The 23245-nt window shown below is 36.4% G+C and overlaps 1 protein-coding gene across 7 annotated transcripts in view; it reads left to right on the top strand.

Moving 5' to 3' along the window:
* Positions 1-19240, top strand: part of slmapa (sarcolemma associated protein a) — a 76108-nt gene extending 56868 nt beyond the window's left edge. For 5 of the 7 annotated variants that reach the window (XM_016561988.1, XM_016561969.1, XM_016561954.1 and 2 more), the window contains 7 exons: positions 4659-4778; positions 4887-4961; positions 6874-7179; positions 8959-9076; positions 9537-9708; positions 14206-14340; positions 17014-19240. In XM_016561988.1, coding sequence (XP_016417474.1) covers positions 4659-4778; positions 4887-4961; positions 6874-7179; positions 8959-9076; positions 9537-9708; positions 14206-14340; positions 17014-17106 — 1019 coding nt within the window. In that variant the 3' untranslated portion in view covers positions 17107-19240. Of the gene's footprint in view, positions 1-4658; positions 4779-4886; positions 4962-6873; positions 7180-8958; positions 9077-9536; positions 9709-14205; positions 14341-15242; positions 15331-17013 lie in introns of all 7 variants that reach the window. The other 2 variants (XM_016561962.1, XM_016561977.1) reach the window with 1 other exon arrangement.
* Positions 19241-23245: the final 4005 nt, after the last annotated feature.

The raw sequence follows: 23245 nt of genomic DNA, 5'->3' as shown, positions 1-23245 counted from the left end.
AAAAAAAAAAAAAAAAAAGAGAACGTCATAGATGGGCAGAAAGTGTTGGGTGAAAATTTTAAGTCATTGTCTCCTAGAAAAGGTTTTTAAAAAACTGGTTCAAGCTGCAGTTGCATGAATGAATGGCGATGAAATAGACACTACGGTGACATGAGCTGAAATGGCACTGATCTCTACTAGTAGTTTGTTTTCTAGTTGTCATGGTGGCTCCGCTGGATCGAGGGCATTCGCCCCCTTCTCACGCGGTTCATCTCAGATGTCATCAGCTCAGTTGTGACTCTCACCCGCTCAGGCTGAAAATATTGAGATCCTTCATCTACTTTCACACTGCTGAGTCACACCAGACAGCAGGACATTTGTCTCCCACACATCCATTTTCATTAAGGCTCATCTGTAGCACATCATGAAAACAGGTTTGAGGTTGAAGTTCTATACAACCATACATAACGTTCATAATGAGTAAATAATCCAAAATAAAGACCATTTTTTGAAACTATTCCATAAAATCAGCTCATTCAGAAATCAATATGATGTCACAGTCATGAGCTCATTAATATATAAACACCCATATTTACATATTCACTGCCTGTTGAATATTCAGGAGATGTAATTATGGGTGTTTTTGGTCCAAGTCACCTTGAGTAAAACTAAGTGGACTTAAGGTGGAAAAAATGTTGGTGAAGTAGAATATGGCACCTTTAAAGGTGTTGTTAAGCTCCTGCTGGGGCAGATAAAAGCCCCTGGTAGACGCTTTGTGTTTGTGTAGTTATAGTTTGGCCATGTGTGAGATTTACTGCTGACCTCTCTCTGTATCTGTCCTAAATAAGAGATATGACACAGCAGAAACCTCAGTGTAGGCTGTCCAGAATGTCACTGTTCATTTTTCTAATTAATCTGTTTCAAGCTCATATTTTCACGCCAGTTTTTCCTCATGTTTTTCAGATTCTTTTTTTTTAGCAATTAGGCAAGTTCTCATTGAACAAAAATGTTGTTCAGACTCGCCTGGCGTTTGGTTTAATTCAGTCTAAGTGGGCTGTCGTGATTGCATTGAGCACATGTCCTTTAATGGGACGTCAGATAAGGAGCGCTGGCTCGGATCAGGGAGGAAGTGCCAGTTTCAGCACCTCATTGTTCGAGGGCACACTTGATGAAGTGTAGGACTTGCCAGGCAGACTCAGAGGCGGCCAAGACCAGAGGGATGTGTGCTGCTGGAGCTTTTCTCTACCTTCTTGATTAAAGAAGGTTTATTCTAGCATGCATGTGTTTCCAGCTGAAGATAATGAGGAGAAATCTGGATAGATACTGGATAGAAACACCAGTAGAACTAACAATGTTACTGTTTTGGGGGGAAAAAAAACACTTTCTGGTGCAAAAACGGTACTAAGCTCATAAGTGGATTGTAGGTGTAGTGCACCTCAAGATCAAGTTGCTGAATTCTCAATGTACAGTGATATATAAATAGTTATCTAAAAAGTTATCTTTGGAAGATTATGGAAAACATTGATGGGGCATAAAGTGCCTTAATTTTGCATAAAATTGGGTGCCAAGCCAAAACAATACAACCAAGAAAAGTTAACTAGTTTTTCATCCCATTAAATCAGTGGTTCTCAACCTTTTTGACTTTTTTGGAAAAAAAATTTTATATTTATGGTACTTCTTCTGTAACGAGAAAGCTGCTTTTCCCCATTTAATATTATTATTCCCCAAATAAATATTAAAATTATATTCAATTATATTGAAATCAAAATAATTACATTTCTGATTTCAGAACATTCAAGAACTGAATGTTCTTCAAGGTTCAATAATGAATTTATATGGCTTATAATTTTTTTCAATGATTTTTAACCCACAAATAGCAATTCTACTCAAAAATAGTCATTTCTACTCAATAATATATTAATATTATATTTAATGATTTTTTAGAGCTTGACATAAGAAATTTGTATTCATTCTAGAAATGTACATGAATTTTTAGAATTTAAAAAAAAAATGTCATGACTTTTCAAAGTCTAAAAGTCTCACTTTTAAAATTCATTAATATATCCAAAGTTTTCCCAAGACCGCGAGGGTTCTGGTTCTTAACATTTTGGTGGTTTTGTTGTGTTTTTATTTATAAATATTTCTATAAAACAAATTGTATACATTTTTTTTTCCAGCTTTAAATTATTTTAACACCATCAAGTTTTTTTTTTTTTTTTAGTTAGTTAACTCTAATAACCCTGGAATGAAATATGATGACAGTTTTCAGCTCGACTTTTAGCTGTTTTTGTATTATACATGTATTCATGTATAATTTTTTGACCCCCTTAAAAATGTGTTTAAGCCCCGTAGTGGGTCACGACCCCCTGGTTGAGAACAACACTGGTCCCATGTGTTTGTGAGGCAGATATCTTAATTGTTCAGTTTATAATTGTCATTCGGAATTCTGCTGTATTTGTCTTGGATCATAAGACATTTGCGTTTGTTTTTGCATAATGATTTGGTTTCTCCAGAAAGCTTTGGTAAAATGTGCCACTAGGAGGTACTGTTGAATTGCTCTTTCACCCCTAGATTGCATCTACACCGAGGCGTCTGGCATGAGTTATTCAATTGCCTTAATGATGAGTTATCTGAACACATGTAACCTTATATGGCTGTGATACTCGATCTCAGCCATAAAATCCTTTTGAGACGCTCTTGATGAAATCACCGAAGAAGGAGCAGAATGAGATTACACACCACTTCATGCCCCCTCTCATTAAATAAATGGCAGAACTTCAGAAACGCCGCTAAGTAGACGAGTTCGTTACATCATTTTGCCTGAAAGCAGCTCCCTCGCCCACAGTAAACACCCTTCGTCTGACATCATGACAGATTACCAGCCCTTAAATTAGCTCATGATTTTACCGACATCTGTAGAGTGTTCAGAGAGGGGGACGTTCATCAGTTTATGGTCAGAGGAGGTTTCCCAAAAGCCTGTTGTTACAAGACCACATGAGAGACCAACTGGATGCTCCTCAGAGAGACTGCAAATGTGCGCTTGCTCGGCATGAAGTCTTATGAGGGAACGCAGGAGACTGTCTAATGTCTCTTTTGCTTGGCCTGGTGTGCAGGTCATCTCAACGGCTCATTTGTAGATCTTGCATTAGAGCCGTCTGAGCGTGTGCTGGACTTACGTAATCAGGCTTCAAGTTGTGTCCCGTAGTCTAAAGTCAATGTATTTTGGATATTCTGTTGTTCGATGCAAGCGGGGTTGTGCATGTGCATTTGCACTCGAGTTGTTCACTGACGGACTGAGCAAACAAATACATCATTCTTCACATAATGAACTGATTCTGAGCAAGCATCTTGATTTTGGTTTGCGGTAATCGTGTTTCAGTGCTTGATGTTTCTGCCCATGGGGTCGAACAGAATGTGTCGTTTGTGGCGCCAAAGGTTCTGACCCATCGTGATGGATTGGTCTCACACTCACAGTGGCTTTGGGCTTTTAGGAGAAGCATTTTTAGCACAGATATGTTATTTTATATGTCTGCAGTCCGTTTATTAGGAACTGCAGCATTTTACATTTACATCCCTGTGCAAAAGTCCCCTGGCTTTCGGAGAGCCAGAAATGCAATATTTGTATAAAGCAATTAAATAATAACCTAAAAGTCACTAGATGTGGGTCCAACTACATATGACATTGTGAAATTGATCACAACAACAGTTTTGATATTCAAATTTATCTATACAGTGAATGGTACAAAAACTAATCAATTTTTTTTGGGTGTTTTCTGAGCCATTTCATCATTATTGTCTCATTGATTTAACACTGACTTTTTAAATGAAGTGGTATTAAAATCACTACATTATAATTAAAAATATGCTTTTACATACATTTACAGTATTTAAATGCTCAAATAGTTAAATTTTGTGCTGAATTGTGTTTTCAAAACTTTCACAAGAATTCAGAAGTTCCACTTACTATATCACAAAATTGTAGTGAAATTTTGAAAACACTAAATGGACAGTTTTACAACGTTTTATAAATCATAGCTCAATGCAAATTGTCCCTAACTAAATACTTTTTTTTTTTTTTTTTACATTTAACTAAAACTAAATGTATTTGTAACTAATGGATAATTGTGAAAAAATATTGTTGCAATTATTGTAGTTATAAAACAATTTAAAATGTAGCCTAGTCATTTTTTAATTATTGATTTAATTTTGTTTAATTAAGTTGTATTAAAATTACTTCATATTTAAAATATGCTTTGATATAAGTTTATTACATTATTTAAATTTAAATAAATTATCAAAAAATTATTTTGCAACCCTAAATGCCCAGAGTTAGTTTCACAACGTTTTTCCAAATTATACCCCAATGCAAATTTTGCCTGAACTGAAACCTGAACTAATGGCTTCCTGAAGACATGTGAAAAGGTGTGAAAAAATAATTTATCCTCAATATCAATGCTCGGGTCTCTGAGGGATAGAATCATTAAGAAAAGTTCAAGGATTTCGTAACAAGCTGCATGATTTGAGGCATCATTCATGTTCGGGCAGGATGAGTTATTAATGCAATACTGAGGGTGTGGGGTTTCACTCGTCAGTTTATCTCTCTTGATGTCTTTTTTTTTACAGCCATGTTTTTTCTTTATGCTCCCTCACTGCAGCGTCTGCTCTGTGTGTGTTTGTAGAAATGGACAGGAACCTGGAAGCTGGAGATACTGAGCATGTCATTCCACACCTCCACCGAGAGCTGCAGGAGGCCCAGGAGCTCGCCAACACTGGCAAACAGAAATGCCTCGAGCTGCAAGGTACGGCAGCGTACTAAACGCTCCTTCAGTAGTGATTCGGCATTAATAATCGAGGGTCATGACTGCACTGGCATTAGTGTGAATCGCTGAATGTCTTTTTCTCATCAGCACTGCTGGAGGAAGAGAGGAGAACCAACAGACAGCAGACTGAAGAATCTGCTAAACAGATCCGCTTTTTACAGAGTGAGTCATTCAACACTTACATGAAGTGTGCTTTAGTGTTTTGACTTTAATCTTCAAAAAGACTTCTAAATATAATCATCAGCATGGGTTGATCAACTTCTAAATATAATCATCAGTATGGGTTGGTCAACCAAAATGATTTTTTAAAAATAATCAATTGATTACATTTATTTAATCAACACTCAAATAAAAACTGAGTTGCATATAAACATTTAAATTAGGGCTGCCCCCTAATAGTCGACTAATCATTAGTCGACCAGAAGAGGCTTGGTCGACCAAAATTTTATTAGTCACTTAGTGGCAGAAAAAAAAAAAGTATTAGCAACTTTACATGGCCGCTCAATCTAATGTTAACAGAGAAATGTGCGATGTTCAAGTGTCTGGGTGGAGTGTGGAAGCTGAACAGTAGCTCACTGCAGGACAGGTGGCGGCGCCGGTGCGCTCACTTGATGTTAAAATACTCCCTCATGTTTGGTCATACAGATAAGAGTAATGCATCTTTAAAATCTGTGAAGACTCTACGTTTATTTGTGTGCACAAATAATGAAAGCAAACAGGATGCTACTGCCGTCTCGGTCTCTGTGAACTTGAGCGCGAAACTCTGTATATTTTTGCCTTACAGACATTAAGTAAGAGAGTGAAAGTGAAATATAATAGATAATATATAATAGAGAGTGAAATGTCTACTTTCAAATGAACCAATTCAAATGGAAAACAAATATTCTCAGATTATGTAATCCGTATGAAACATGCATACAGGCGCATCCACTACTGTGGAGATGACGAGTCAGTGTCGCAGACTTCATCTCTTAAACCGAAAACAAAGAAAGCACTAGTTTATCAAATTATTAAAATGTTAATGCAGTCTCCTTACTGTTTGTCACTGACACATTCATAATAATTTCTTCTGCCGGTGCGCTGTGGCAAGCTTTATGCGTGTGCTTGAGCGCTTATTAGGCTATGTAGTAAATTAAAGGCTCATTATAATGATTTAAATGGTTTATTAATAAACGTGCGATTAGTCGACTAATGTTTAAAATGAACGTCTACTAGTCGACCAGAAAAATCCTTAGTTGAGGGCAGCCCTAATTTAAATTGTACACAAGGCAGTTTTTATATCAACTTTTTAATTATATTATAATTATAATTAAGTTTCTGCTCCAATTCGTTGTTGAAATATAGTAGTAAAGAGGAAAAGATGATCAGTTCAGGTGCCACTTGAACTAAGGTGCTACAGCGGTCTGTTACGACACATGAAGAAGCATCAAAACAACATTTATTGTTTGAATTTTGTTATAAAAATTACAATTTGAACATTCAGACTTTGTTTCATATCAAAAGCTCAAAGCTTATTGCAATTATTGGATTCCAGACACACTACAAGTAATGTTTACTGAACTGAAAACAGCATAGACTAAAAAATCTTTGTTCGTGATTAGGGCTGAGACAATAAATCGATGCATCGCGAATAGAGAAATGATTCTGCATCGATTCTGAGATTTTCCGAAGGCATCGCGATCCTCTCTCGAATCGATTCTGAGCTTAGTTTTTAACAGCAGATGGCTTAACAACTTACAGTACTCAGCCAAACGAACAAGCTCTCTTCTTCGTGAGCATTTGAGTGTGCGGTTAAAAACTAGCCTAGAGCGCCATCTGCTGTTAAAAACTAAGCTCAGAATCGATTCGAGAGAGAATCACAATGCATTCCGATAATCTCAGAATCGATCCACGAAACACGATGCATCGATTTATTGTCCCAGCCCTATTCGTGATAATGAATTTTGATTAAAATGAGAAACCAGTGATTTCGGACCTCCAAAACCAAATATTTTCGGTTGCCATATTTGAATTTTTAGACCTAATATCACCCATTAATCATGTCAAAATCACTGTAACTCTTCTTTGTCTTCAGCTCAACTGGCGAAGCTCCAGTCTGATATGGAGGCTTTGCGTGAGCAGAGAGAGAACACCATCACCACCACCCGCGAGGAGCTCTACAGCGCCCAGGAGGAGATCCTGGTTCTCCGGCACGCCATGGAGTCCGCCACCGCCGAGCGGGAACGAGAGATCGCTGCTCTGCAGGGAGACCTGAGCGTCGTCACCGCCGAACTGGACAAATGGAGACAGACGGCAGCCAAGTATGAAGTGGAGATCAGCAACCTGCAGGCCAGCTTCCAGCTCCAGAGCCAGCACCAGGAAAGAGCTAGCCAACTTCAAGGTACTCCATTGGTTTTTGGCCATTAGGAGCCCTAGCTCAGCAGAATCGCTGTTAAACCCAGACCAGGTTCAGCGGTCAGGCCAGCCTAGCATGTCGTCATCGGCGCTCCTGCGGTGAACCTGCTGCGTCCCTGATGTGCTGTTTGGCTAGTAATGTTCCCTGTATGTCATAAATCAAGCTGACTTCAGAGGAACAATGGCTGAGATCATCACTGATGTGGTGTTTTGTGATCTCTCTCTTTTCTAGCGCCTTTGATTCCTGTTTGGAAACATTTGTTTCCTCTCACTTGCTTTGTTTGAGTTCAGTTTTTCTGAATTACTGGCCTTGAGAAGAGAACTGAGTTTGAGTTAAATGAGTAGAAAACATGCAGTACTTTTTTAAAAGATTGGGGTCAGTGAGATTTTTATTCAGCAAAGACGCATTAAATGTGACCAGAATGACATTTATAATGTTACAAAAGGTTTCTATTTCACATAAATGCTGTCCTTTTTTTTCGAGCTTTGTATTGATCTAAGAATCCTGAAAAAAAAATGTTTCCACTAAAGTTTCCCAAAAAAATATTATGCAACCATTAACAAAAAAAAATAATAATTCTTGAGCAGCAAATCGGCATATTAGAATGATTTCTGAAGAAACTTCAGGACTGGTGACACTGAGGACTGGTGTAATGATGCTGAAAATTCAGCTTTGATCACAAGAATAAATTACATTTTTCAGTATAATCGAGTAGAAAACAGCCATTTTAAATTGTAATATTTTTTCACAATTTTACTGTATTTTTAATCAAATAAATGCAGTCTTGGTGAGCTTTAAAAAATATTTAAAAATCTCACAGACCTCAAACTTTTAAATAAGTGTAAGTTCAAAGATCTCCCCATAGCAGAGTGTAATGTTTTATTGGCTATACTATCAAATACTAATATATACTAATATTTAGTTTATTCAGTGCGTTTCTCTAAGTCTGTACATTTCACAAGACTGATTTCTTCACATATTGAGAAGGCACACATGCGGTATTAATTTTACTGGGGTCTTTCTCTCCAGGCCCTCTTTAATGTGTTGTCCAGAGTCACGGAAACAGTTTTATTATCGTCCATCCTGCTGGGTTTATTTATCATTTATTGGATCCTTGTTTTGTTTTTCACAGAAAAATGTGCATAAAAGTGTTCTGACAATGCTTCTGAGATCGTTTAAAGCCATTTTAGGCTACACAGAATGTCAAGCAGTAAAATTGAACATGACAGGATAAAATTAACTCTAGTGATGTACCAAAAAAATTCCAATCTGAAACCAAAAAGTCTGGACACAGACACACTGGACAAAAGACAGAATATGAAAATGGTAAATTAGCCTGTGTTTGGAATAACGATAAATGTGATTTTGTTTTAATTTTGCGTAATCACTTAAATCAGGTGATGGTTTTAACTGGTAATATATTAAATGGTAGTGTATTGTATGGAGTGATATTGTAAAAAAATAAATATAATTGCTAATAAATACATTGAATGTTTATTATAAATTATAAATTGCATATTTTGTATGTTTTGTAATATATTTATATAACTTTTTAAATATATTTATTAAATTTCTTTATATAAATTTGTTAATTAATTTAATATATATTTAAAACTTCAATATTTTAATTTTAGTTTTTTTTTTTAAACTAAATGATATTTTAATGAGCTGAACAGTGGTTGCACTTTAATACATTATGTTATGGGGTGTGAGTATAGGGAATCAATTTTATAATTAGTTTTTCTCTCTGTTTTTGTGTGTCAGGTGAATTGGAGAAGCTTCAGGGCGAGTGCTCTGGTCTGCAGAATGAATGTGACAGTCTGCGGGCTGAGAAGACCACACTGATGCAGAAACTCCACAGACTAGAGGAAGAGCTCGACAGGTGGGTCGCATTCACACAAACAGGCTCTCAGTGGCGTTTAGATCGTTTCACACAACAAAAGTGAGTCAGGTTTTAAACATTTTTTTAAGCCGTTTTACATTGTCAGATTCCACACCTGCTCTCTTAAATGAAGAATGTTTGAATCGCCATATTGCACAACAACTGCATCTCTTTGTATTTACAAAAGACTATTTCAATGATGCTTTTTCAAATAACTGGATACCATTGTAATATTTAAGTACCTTTGTCCTGTACTTAATCTCTGCCTTAGGCAGTGTGTGTGTACGTCTCTGTGCTGACATTATCGTTTTATAAGTCACCGCTATGAGCTCATCTGCCCTAGAGCTTCACATTACTATTAGGAATGTTTTAGAACATTCTTTCCCATGACACAAATTTATTCCATTCATTCTGAAAACAGCACAATCTTTGACTTTATTTTCCGTTTTTTGTTTCGCAGCTCCAGAGAGCGGAGCACGACGTTGAGCAGCAGCCTGAATGCTCTGGAGAAATCCCAGGGCGACCTGGAGAATAAGCTGGGCTCAATACAAGACCAGCACCAACAGGACGCTAGCAAACTGAAGATCCAGCTGGCTCAAGCCGAAAGCCGCACCAGAGACCTGCAGAAAGAGGTATAAGCAACCAAAGACCACCCAGATCTTTTATTGAAAATAAGCTGCCAAAATGAACAACACATTAATTACTTTTATTCAGCAAGGATGCATTAAAATTAATCAAAAGTGACAGTGAAGACCTTTATAATAGGGCTGTCAGTTGATTTAAAATTTTAATCTAATTAATTACAGGTTGCTGCGATTAATCTAATTAATCGCAAACTAAATTTGGCTGTGAAAATACCCCAAAAAATTGTGTTAAATGTTTAGGCTACAATGGCCTAACATAAAGTATGGAACATAAAAGAAGATAATTCGAGAAAAATCTCTGTATTTTTTGTTCATGCAATGAAAGTCACTAGTGACCAAAACAGTATTCAAAATACCTTCTTTTATGTTGTGCAAAAGAAAGTAAGACATTCAGGTTTGAATAGGGCTCGAATGCGATTGTGCGCATCTCGTCAGTAAAGCCGGTTCTGTGATTAGTAGTAAATCTCCATCACTTGCTTTCAGATGGAGCAGCATTTACTACACAGAACCGTAGTTCACTGACAAGCTACGCAAAATCACGTTCATAATCGCAGATGATATAATTGCGTGATAATGAATTCGAAGAAATCGTTCTGCGATTATGAACGCGATTTTGCGTAGCTTGTCAGTGAACTACGGCTCTGTAGTAAATGCTGCTCCATCTGAAAGCACATGCGTTATTGAAAAGTACCACATTTAATAACATGTTTTTACTCCGAACTCACTTCATAACATCAGTCGAATGTTTTAAATAAATCCTTGTGTGAGATGATGTGGCTTCTTATACAGAATAAGGCACACAACATATTTCATAGTATTCTAAGCAGTGATAAAGGCTATGTCGATTAGCATTGCATTATTATATACTTTATTAGTGCGCATCTCGTCAGTAAAGCCGGTTCTGTGATTAGTAGTAAATCTCCATCACTTGCTTTCAGATGGAGCAGCATTTACTACACAGAACCGTAGTTCACTGACAAGCTACGCAAAATCACGTTCATAATCGCAGATGATATAATTGCGTGATAATGAATTCGAAGAAATCGTTCTGCGATTATGAACGCGATTTTGCGTAGCTTGTCAGTGAACTACGGCTCTGTAGTAAATGCTGCTCCATCTGAAAGCACATGCGTTATTGAAAAGTACCACATTTAATAACATGTTTTTACTCCGAACTCACTTCATAACATCAGTCGAATGTTTTAAATAAATCCTTGTGTGAGATGATGTGGCTTCTTATACAGAATAAGGCACACAACATATTTCATAGTATTCTAAGCAGTGATAAAGGCTATGTCGATTAGCATTGCATTATTATATACTTTATTATAATAAAAATTATAATAAGGAGAACTCAGATAAACCATATATTGTCGTAGTCGTGTGTTTATTAGTCACGTTGAATTAATGAAAGCAGTTAAATCTTCTGTTTATTCAGCTGCAGCGATAGGCATTTCCTGGATTATTTCTTCGGGGCATATTTGGAGTTTTAGCGCGAGAGCGCCCTCTGGCCGATTTATTTCTGATCACAGAACCGTGCTTCTCTGAAAGATACGCATGACAATCGCAGCTTCTGCCTAATCGCGATTTATTGCCTTTGTGATTTAATTTTCGATTAATCGCGCAGCCCTGGGTTTGAAACAACATGAGGGTGAGTAAATGACAGAATTTATTTATTTATTTTTGGTGAACTATCCCTTTAATGTTTTTTTTTTTTTTAAGAAAAAACTAAAACTACCAGCAGATGGCGGTAAATGTCTTTATGAATCGATTCGTTCAAACGGCTGATTCATTCAGGAATTCAGTAAACGGCTCTATAAATGGGCTACTGAATCATTTGTTCACATGATTCGTTCAAGACGCAGATTCATTCAGAAACGAAACATCGCTGTGTTGCTCGGAGATGCACAACAGTTTTGCTGTGGCTTTATAGGTAATATTTTCATTGCCAAAATTGAACAAAATGCACAATATTGTTTAAATTTTGCACAATATTAACTTCTTATTTACTAAACTGTTGTATAAAATCAGATTTGCACTCGTGTTCTTCGAGACAAAAAACAGCACTGGTGTGATATTGCTCTTTCTGCTGGTGTGATATCGCTTATCATATGATCATCAGATGCAAACTACTCACCTTTAGGTGACAACTCACTTTTTTGAGATCAAAATAGGTCACCTATGAGATTTGCTTAGATCCAATGAGAAAGTGTTTTTATGAGGGAGAGGGGAGGGGGGGTCTTACAAGGGTACTTGTGATCTTACAAGGGTAAATAAAGAACTGGGACCGGTTGCAGACTGGTCATAACTATTTATATTCAGTTATGAAAAGGTAGACCGTAGGGATGCAACGATTATAGATTTTGTTGGTACGATTATTGTCTGAGGAATAATCACGGTTTTACGATTATGACGATTTATGCATTTATATAACAAAGTTAATGAAGTAGCCTATTATTAATATACGACTAATATTAACTTTATTTGTCCCACAGGGGAAACTGTTACTAATGATGGAAATAAACTGAAATATTATCATCCATACATATTAATTAAAAAATCTTTATAATAATTCATATTTTACATGTGGCCTGAGAAAATCATGTCTATTATTTTGGCTTGTAAGATTGGAGATCACACTGCGCACGTATACAAACATTCAAGAGGACACAAACTTCTTGAGAACGCTGCCCCGCGACATTTATTAATAAAAATTGATTAAATAGCCTACTGGAGAGATGCACAGATGCAGGTAGGCAACTGTCACCTCTCTCTCTCTCTCTCACTCGATCGAATAATTAATTCAAATAGCTAAATATTATAATTAATTAATTCAAATAAATGTGATCTTACCGCACTATTTCATCTCTTTCTGATCTGAAGCGGGCAGAATGCTGACCTAACGAGCCGTAGCTTCGCCTCAGGTTTTTCTTGCCTTCATGTCGTGCATTAAAATTGTTCAATGTACAGCTAGCCATGCATTATCCCTAATGTGTTTGCTCTTTAGCAGCAGTTTTTTACGGCAATATTTAAATGACACCCTGGTCATTCTTGGTGTACGCAAAATGGTCCCACACTATCGACAAGCATTTCTCTGGTGGAAATAAAGCTTCGCTGTTTGGTCCCTTTGTCACAGTTAATCTAATGCGTGTAGTAGCCTCCGTATCTCTGATAAGCACGTCATTTTAAGCTGGTGCACCTTTAGTGTAACTTTGTTTCCATTTTGCACAAGCTGCAACAGTTCCATTCCGTGTAACAGAAACACTCGGTTTAGCAGAACCTTTACGATTAATTAACCGTGACGTTTTAAAGTGTGGTTAATCGCGAAACCGGTTAATCGCTGCATCCCTAGTAGACTGGTCTTATTTGTATTGGAAAAGAAAAACTGATAACCACTTGGCAACTGCTAGTAAGTTTTGTATAGTATTTTTCTTTGCTCTTTAACAAATTATGTCTAAAAAGTGGTGTCCTGGCTTTCTATGCCTTTTTGCACCTCCCTTTCTTCATGTTCAATACTTTTTCCCTGTGTCATTCCATTTTATTACACATAAATTAATTTCTGAACTTATTTGTTTTGTTTTCTTTGTATGTATGGATTACTTGCGTTGTTACCGACATCTAGTGAAAATTTAATGTCAACAGCACCTTTAGAAATATATTTACTGAGAAAAATGGTGATGTGTTCAATACTTATTTTACCCGCTGTATCTTTTAAAAAAAAATTCCATGTGGAGCATGCCCCCGGTTCTCACCTTTTTTTCCCCACTTGCCTGTTTGCATCTCTGTATGATATAAATATGAGACAAAAACTCATACAGGGGCATATTTTTGCCCCAATCTTGAATTTTTAGGGCATTACTGCATTTATGGAGTTGTTTCCCTGCATTACATTTGCCAACAGCCAACTGTATGAAATGTAAGATAACGTACAGGTCTGGGGGAGAGGCCAGTGCGTTAACTGCGTTAAAATATTTGAATCGCGTAATTTTTTCATAACTAATTAATTAACGCGTTAAACTGACAGCCCTACTTTATAATGTTGCAAAAGATTTCTATTTCAAATAAACGTTCTTGTGAATTATTTTTTTATTCATCAAAGAATCCTGAAAAACAAAATCCCCAAACAAATATAAAGCAGCACAACTGATTTCAACTGCAGAAATGTTTCTTGAGCAGCAAATCAGCATATTAGTATGATTTCTGAAGGATTATGTGACACTGAAAACTGGAGTAATGATGCTGAAAATTCAGCTTTGCGTCACAGAATTAAATTACATTTTGAAATATATTTACATAGAAAGCAGTTGTTTTAAATTGTAATAATATTTCACAATATTAGTGATTTTACTGTATTTTTAATCAAATAAATGCAACCTTGGTGAGCAGATGAGGCTACTTTCAAAAACATTAAAAAATCTTACAGACCCCCAGTTTTTTTTTTTTTTTTGTATTCAATGATTGCATAATCTCTCTGTTTCTCTCCAGTACGACGACACTCAGAATCTGCTCTCAGATCTGCGGCAGCGGTATGAGCAGACGGAGCAGGAGAAATACTCCATCAACGACGAGCTGGAACAGAGCAAGGTCAACCTCAAGCTCCTGCAGGAGAAAGGCAGCAGTGTGAGTCTCACAACCCACACAGTTCATTTGCAAAGCACCAAAAAACTCCAACACATTGCTTTTAAGCCAGCATTAAGATCTTACTCCAGTTAATTAGCTATCATCCACATTACGCCATTTATCGCGGTTGTCAGCAATCAGTGATAGATCTTACTTCACTGTTTTACACGGCTCTGGAAAACACAGCAGGACACACATATACGGCACGATTTTGTGAGTCGTTAGCAAAAATTATTTGCAATTCAACATTTGTAGGCATCATAGGTGTATTCAAATGTTCTGTAATACTCTAAAAAGCTGTAGTTAAAATACCCAATAGGTTTCATTGAATATTATTATTGTTTAGCAGCCCATATTGAGTATATATTCATTAACCCCTCAAAGACTTCAGATTTTTCACTTTCAGGTTCTCCTTTTTTTCATCACACGTTTTACAATTTATTCTTCATTTTTGGCCAGTTGTACACTTTAGTTTTTTGAATTTGCTACACAAAACCGTAGTTATCACCTTAATCTCCCACAATTCCCTCAGTACAATCCCTTGCACACTGCTGATTGGAGTCACAATCACAAACAGATAAATTGTAGATTAATTGTTCTTTAGTTGAATACAAATAACCAGTTTATTGTTTGCTGTGATTTATTAATGCCTTGAACACTGTCCTCGTTCCTGATGTCCTGCTTCTAGATGTTCAAATGTGTTTGTGGTTCTGGGGCGTTTGATATTTTTGTTTGTATTGATTTATGGACAGTCCCTTCCACCGCACCCCTTTATTTGGCTGTTTTTGTTTGTATACGTTTGTATGTTTGTTGTAGTTGTTCGACTCCCCCAGCCTGATTTCCGTTGAATAGTTTGAAGATTGATTTTTTGTTTTATTTGTAATATCCCTTCCCTCCTCTAGCCATCCATATTGCAGCCTGTCCAAGCCATTTTCATCGGTCTATTCCTGGCTTTGCTGTATTGGTGCTTCGGCCAGTTGTGGTAGAAAGGTACACACGCTCCTGTTGATTCTGTTTGTGTGTCTTCTGTATATCCACCTCTGTATATATCATCACATATATACGACCTGTGCATGGCAAACTCTCATCCGTCATCTCTGCACCCGCTTCGCCCCAAAATCCCTTTTCGGGGGTTGGCTCACGTGGGAACTCTTAACCAATTCCTCGTCCAGAATCACCAATTACTAACCAAACACATTAACTGTCTTGTCTTGCTTGGATCGGCATATAAATCTCTGCATTCGGGGATTTTGGATGCTTTTTCATTTTTTGGGGCATTTTGGTCATCATGTCATCTTTCGTTTGCTGTTCTTCTTTACCTTTATAAATTTAAAGGCATATTTCATCCAAATATGAACATTCTGTCATCATCTACTCACCCTAATGTTGTTTCAAACCTGTGTGACTTGCTATCATTCAAAAGAAGAGGTTTTAATAAATGTTCATGCTGCTCATTTCCATGCAGTGAAGGAATAAAGAGATCAGCAGCTGACAAACTGTGAAAATAACTAAGCAGCACATTGACAGTCCATATGACACGTGCATTATATTCCAAGTCGAACAATATAATTTTGAACAGAAACAGAAAATTTAAGCCAATAATTTCTGAAAATCATCCCTTTTTGTTTTAGCTTCCTAAAACAAAAAGGGATGCTTTTTCATATTCAAACGTAATGCATTAGGACAATTTTTGTCATTAGTGGCACTAAATGCCATTGGTTCTTACTCGCCATATAGACTACTTATTCCCTTTTTGTAAGATGAGTTTTTTTCTGTTTTTATATGGATTTCTGTATTTCCTGACCTGAAATATGAGCCATGTAGATTGCATAAATCAGAGGGAAAAAATTGCTGCATTTGCAAATTTTATGCCAAAATAAAATTTCTAGTTTAAGCACAAAAATATAAAAAACATAATATTTTTATTATAACACTAATAATAGAAATATTATATAATTTTATTATAATTTTACTTTTTGTCCATAAATTTAAATTGTAATTATTTTTAATTATAAAGAATTTAATTATAATTCAATACTTTTTTACAGTACAATATTACTAATTCAATAATGTATTTAGTGATTTAATTTTCATATTTTAAAAGAAAAATATTTTATTATAATATAATTATTATTATTATATAATAATAATAAGTATCACAATATATTAAAGATTAAATATAAATATTATTATCTTAATTATTATTATTATTATATTTTTATAGATTGACAGCCCTTGGTCACTGTTCACTTTTATACAGGAAAAAAAAAGCAGCATGAATATTCTGGTAAAATGCTTAAAACTTAGAGTCATACAGGTTTGAAACAACACAAGGGAGCAAATGATGTCCAACTTGTCATTTTTGAGTGATCTGTTCCTTTAAACGCAGCCTTTCTTTCTTTGGGTTTGAAGAAAGACGGTTGTGTTGGCTTTTATTTGCTTTATAACTCCTGTGAGGTAACTGGTTCTCCCAGTTTTACTTAAATATTAGCTTTTCCTGTCTTCTCCCTCTTTCTCTCCGTTTCTCGGTGTATTTCTCTCGTAACTCTTTGTCTCTTACTATCACCCAGGTCTCTCTCTGTCTCTTTAGCTCCAGTCTCCAGTGCTTCTGTCCTGGTTGCTCTGGTGCATCTAAAATAACGACCTTTATTAATTGCATTGCTGTCGTTTCAGAGCGGTTGGATGCCCTGGATGCCGGTGATTGCCGCAGTGGTCCTTGTGACCGCAGTGGTGCTTTATCCCAACTTGTCCAAGAGCTCCTCCTGAGAACCAATCAGAACACTCGTCGTCTCTACCACTTCCTGTCCCCAGCACGGCCCTCTGTCCAATCCCAGCGTTCGGTCTAAACCTGAACATAATACCTCTCGTTTTGACAATACAGCCCCAATGTCTGTGTAAAATGCAAATGTATATAGTATAGAAAGAAAGAGGGAATAAAGTTGTAACGCATATTATAGAATAAATAATCTATCAGCATTTTTGTCACTTGGATGGGAATTTGGATTATTAAAATGGCCTAAACTAGGTCTACTGTTTCGTTTTCTTGAATGGGTACCACGTTTTCTGTTAGCAAGTTTTTGTTTCTTGGACTCTTCTTGTGGTTTGCCATCTTAGATGTGGTAATCCAACTAGATGTACAGCCAAATGAGGATCTGAACTCTAGGGCACAGAGGGGAGAAGTGCCTACTTTAAATACTACTAGGACTAGTTCACATTGAAGTGCCACTCATGCAGCGTCTCATCGATTCGAATGGAAAAAAGTCTAAATTTCACGTCGTCTGTGCTGTTATTGTGTGTTCGAGCCGACATGCTTCTAGCACAGTGATGTCGTTGTTCTCTATGGCTGTTTCTCTTGTATCATGTATTATAAGCAAATGTTCACGTCAGAGACACTACAAGTATCTAGGTGGTTTTGAAATTCAACGTTAGGATTGCGGTCAGCGTCAAACAGATGGAGCGTTGACCTAAAAAAAAAACAAAAAAAACAAATGTTGTAGCTTTTTACCAACACACTGTCCTGCTGTTGGGACTGAGATGGAGCACTTTGAGTTTCTCAAAGTCGTTAAAACTCCTACAGTACCTCCTGGAAAAGGCTCTGGGATTTTGCTGCCTTACCTGTAACATAGGTTTCTTCTTACAGAATGAAATTGGATGCAAAGGCTTTAAAATGAATGGGATAAATGGGTGGAACTGTCACAGATCCGCTCTCGTGAAGCACAGAAATAGGTGAGAGTGAAATATTTGGAGGGTGAATGGGTTGTTTAAATGTGGATGTGCAAGCTGCTTTGAGACTGCAGGAAGACGAATTAACCAATGATGTGTTTGGTGTGTGGTTCACATTTGTCTGCTGTGCTGTAAATAAACAGTCGTGGAGCAAAAAGCCGAGCTCATCTGGTTCAAGGTGTCGCGGACTTTGTTTTTGCATCTTTTTTGTTTCACTGGAAAGACATACTGCAACAAAAATCCATCGAACATGTCGACATGGATTTGACCATGAATGCAAAAAAGCAAAGCTTGTAGCACAGAAAGGATAGCTTTAAACAGATCTCTTGCATCGAAAGCAGCGTTTTTTTGTTTTTTTAAACAGCATGATGGACTTTTTATTTCTAAAGTCCACTTGGAACATCGTCCTTCACAGGCTGTTTGTAAATATGTATGTATGAATGTTTGTGTGTAAATATGTTATAGTCACAAAATAAACATTGGATATAAATGATATCGGTCACATCTAATTTGCTGCTGAAGCCAGTTTTTAGGATATGATGCGTTGGCCTTTTCTTATCCTTTTAATTGGGATACCAGTTCAAGTTCGGTTTAGTTTAGTTTTATAGATGCATTTGTACCTTTAATTTGGCTTAAACACGTGCAGTTTTTGACCAAGCGGTTTTTTTTTTAAATTGCAAATTAAAGTTTTGGAACTCGTTAACGATAACAACAAACATTAGAACTAAGGAAAAGATGCAAACGCTGATGTGAATTTAAACGGGTCGTAGCTGAACCTATCAAGGCTGGTTTTTGTAAGCATAAAGTTTGCATTTTTGTTTCTTCATTCTCTGTCAGTTCATAGTGGTGCAATAAAGTTTCTCACAAGTTGTTTTAAGTTGAAAATCAAAGCTAAACCTGGGCCTTTGGGAAAAGATCTCTTTAAACTGGTCACCAACTACCAACCAAGTCAGTTCAGTACAGCACACTGCCTGTATATATTTTTTATTCGTAAATATTGAGTTTTTTTTTTTTCGTCTTGAACTGAGAGAGCTCGGAATTACACTTTTGTTTTAAACATCAAAGATAGTTCATTGTCAAAATTCTATTTTGTAAAGACAGAGTTTCTGGAATACAGAAAGGGTATTTGCACTAACAAGTGTGATGTGCATGACTTCAATAAAACAACTTCACTTTACTTGACTAGTTTGATTCTTTTTGGTCAACACCTATTTCATGTATTTTTAGCTATATCAGCAAATAAAATGTTTTTTTTTCCTGTATGGGTTTATCAAAACTCACTAATAATTAGTATTTTTTAAGGGGCAAACGTTCACAAACGTAAGAGCGATTGCGCCATTTCTAACTTGTATGTGCGTGGGTTCCGGTTTCATTACAGTAATTTTAGCTGTACAAAAACAGTCTGTTATGCTGCTTGACATGGTATTTTATATTATTTTAATTACCAATCATAATCCTAAACACATTAATTTTAGCGCAAATAGTTTAAACGTTTACTGTACTTAGTTTTCTCTAGATATTTACCATAGCAGCTAATGAACCAGATGTCTCGTATATTCACAGAAAACTGCTTAATGTTGTAAAATAAGGTGAATAGACCCCTCAATTCTTGAAACTGACACAAAACTTGTTAAATTATGATGTTTTCACCTTAAATGTTGTTTGTAGAAATGAACACAAGATGGCAGCCCTTACAAGATTTTTTTAGAAGCTGTTATGTTTCTGTTTTCATGTGCATTATGAAGCGTCTTTGGCATTTACAAGGCCATACATTTGTTCTCAGGACAAGATTATAAGTGTTCCTTTCTCAAGCACATCTCCTTGATCTTTATTTCCAGTAAGGTGTGGAATGTCTCGAATACCTTTGCTGAATTGTTCTTTTGTCTGGAAATCAGGACAGATCTGTAAACTTGAGATTCCATGTTTCCTGCAGCGGTTAGAACCACATTCTCATGGAAGCCTGATAGAATGTCAAGCTGTCTGCACCCACTGCCAAAGCTCATCGACTCCTCTCTGACACACCCAGGGGCCCTTGGGGGCCTCGCTTTGACATGACTGTGACGTGGGCGTGTAACCGGGCCTGACTCAGGACATCAGCGATGATAGGAAGTTCCCCGCCCCGTCTGATAACAGTAGACACACCCCTGCTGAGATTTATGCAACATCACTTTCGTATCAGCACTGAAGCAAACTCAAATCGCAGGCTTTCTGTTCTCGAGTTCAATTTAATACTATACCGTTGCTCATACAACGGAACATGCGTGAACAGGGTCTATAAATATGTATAATTTAGTCATAGTGAAACAACAGATATATATGTATATATATATATATACATATACTGTATATACACACAATTTTGGAGAATTGAAGCTGCTTAATATTAAAATGTAATCATGTTTTGAGATGATGGGGGGGGGGCAAGTTAAAGACAGGCTATGCATGTGCATCTGATATAAAATCATGCATTGAATAAATGTAATGAAATAATCAGCTATCAAACAGGATATAAATGGGAAGAAATAAAACATATCAGTTTACTATGATACAAAAAGAAAATTAAATGCATGCCTTTTATGATAAATTTGTATTTTCTCTTTCATTAGACGGTTAGCTAACTGTGCCAGGAACATATTAAAGGTTATTTTGGTTGCACAAGAAGAAATTTCTTTTAAAAATCCTAAATGATTAACTGGAAAACACATTAAAAGTATTGCTCAAAAGTTCTGGCAATCTCAGAATTAAAGCGGTACAGTAAAACATACAGATTAATTGTTAAATATGTGCCCTTCAGACAGAAAATGTGCCTCTGATTCCATTACAATGAATAGTGCTGATCTCTAACAGCGACATCCTGATGATTCAGATGCACCTGGAGATGTGATGCCAGCACTATCAAAGATCTCATGCAATCTGCTTTACCAACAGCACGTCATCCTACAGATGAGTCGGGCCGTGCCTGAGGGCCTCAGTTTGGTGCAGCCTGTGGGTTTGAGTCCAGACAGACAGACAGACAAAGGCTGTAATCTGTGCTTCAGACACATTACTCGGCTCAGAAAGGTGAGAGATTGTGACGAGACAATGTTTCTCAACCGACTGATGCATCATCACCGTCACCGAGGTTAAAAAATAACAAAAAGCCAAGACAAATGATTACAGGACAGACTTTTGCAGCGAACACAACTCATATTTACTTCATGACATTTAAAAATCTCTTTCAGTCTTTATTTAAAGGAATAGCTCACCAAAAAATGACACTTGTGTCAAATGTACTTACCTTCGGGCCATCCGATTTAGAGTTTATTTCTTCTTCAGATTTACAGGAATGTAGCATCACATCACTTGCTTAGCAATGGATGCTCTGCAGTGAATGGGTGCCGTCAGAATGAGAGTCCAAACAGCTGATAAAAACATCACAATAATCCACAAGTAATCCACACCACTCCAGTCCATCACATAACATCTTGTGAAGCCAAAAGCTGCGTGTTTGTAAGAAACAAATCCATCAAGACGTTTTTTAACTTCAAACTGTTGCATGGCTAAAATATGAGTCCATGATCCATAATAACGCTTTTCACTGGAGGAATCAATATTATGGATTATGGACTGGTATTTTGGCCAGATGCGATGGTTTGAAGTTAAAAACATCTTAATGATGGATATGTTTCTTCCAAACACGCAGCTTTTGTCTTCTCCAGATGTTAACTGATGGACTGGAGTGGTGTGGATTATTGTGATGTTTTTATCAGATGTTTGGACTCTCATTCTGACGGCACCCATTCACTGCAGAGCATCCGTTGGTGAGCAAGTGATGCAATGCTACATTTCTCCAAATCTGTTCCCATGATGAAACAAACTCATCTACATCTTGGATGGCCTGAGGGTTTTGACTTTTGGGTGAACTGTTCCTTTAAGTGTTTGGCTTTGTTTCGAATGCTTCTCAAACAGAAGAGCTCAGCTGCTGTCATATCACAGATGTGCGTCTTTCTTTTCATTTGTAAGAGTGTGATGCAATGTTGATCCACCCTGGTAACTAATGCTGATCATGTACTGTATGCTGCATGGGAAACGTTGGGGATGGCAGCGCTGCATGGAATAATAGCCGCTGTTGATACTGGAGTGAATATTAAGACTCCTGTCAGCAAAGGTGGGAAGCCGTGCAGGATATGAGGGCGAGGGGAAAGGCGTGTATAATGAAAACGTCTGGATACGTCTGTTATGATTGTAAAGTGCTGCTGACACCTTCCCAGAGACAAAACAAAGCCGTCAGTGTGGCGTTCAGGAGCTTGCCAAACGTGTGGGAAACATTTGTCTGGCGAATCATAAAAGTGTCTGAAGGCAGAAGAAAGTGTCCATTACAGAGATGCATCTGAAATCTGTTAGACGGCCCTGTGTGGCTTTTATCAAACAAGCAGAAAGTGTTTGGGGGCCTTTTGTGGAGAACATTTTTGCAATCAGTACACATTTACACGATTATCTACTCTAGATTGCAATGAAAATTACTGGAGAACACACACACACAAAAGTAATCTAATCATTTCGCTTAATATTTCTTATTATTTATGTAGAAACCCAGTTAATAAAGCATAGAACAAATGAAAGTTTAAAACACAACATAAAAAGTTCAGGACAGGTTTAAGAACATGTCTTCAGTGTATGATGCTTTATATACTTTGCATATAAAATAATACTATCTAGATTTATTTATAACTTTTACTTTATATTTTTAAATATGCTTGTTTAATTTTTCCTTTACTTATATTTGTTTTTAGCAGTTATCATACTTTCCGTACCCACTGTATATATATATATATATATATATGTGTAAATAATCACAAAAAAATCACATGGTAGGAAAAAACTAACACAGTACAAAGATAATAGTAAACAAAAAGCTTTTAATGCTTTAAATAAAAAACATAAAAAAACAATAATAAACATGCAGATTTTTATTTTCTTTTAATTTTATCATAATTTTTTTAATTATTGTATTATTGTTTTACAGAACACAAGCAACATTTAATCGAAAAGAAATGTATAAATAATATAAAATGTTATATACAATTGTAAATATAGCCAATATCTCCTATTTGACTTTTTATTTATCTTTATGTTGATGTTTTTATTAAATAGTATTTTTTATTCTCTTACCATATCCTTTCTTGTAATTTCTTGATCGTTT

This window comes from Sinocyclocheilus rhinocerous, unplaced genomic scaffold (genome assembly GCF_001515625.1).
Source record: "Sinocyclocheilus rhinocerous isolate Xijiao unplaced genomic scaffold, SAMN03320098_v1.1 scaffold671, whole genome shotgun sequence".
NCBI classification, from domain to species: Eukaryota; Metazoa; Chordata; class Actinopteri; order Cypriniformes; family Cyprinidae; genus Sinocyclocheilus; species Sinocyclocheilus rhinocerous.
Note: the sequence above shows the minus strand (reverse complement) of the source record. Positions and strands in the feature narration are given on the sequence as shown.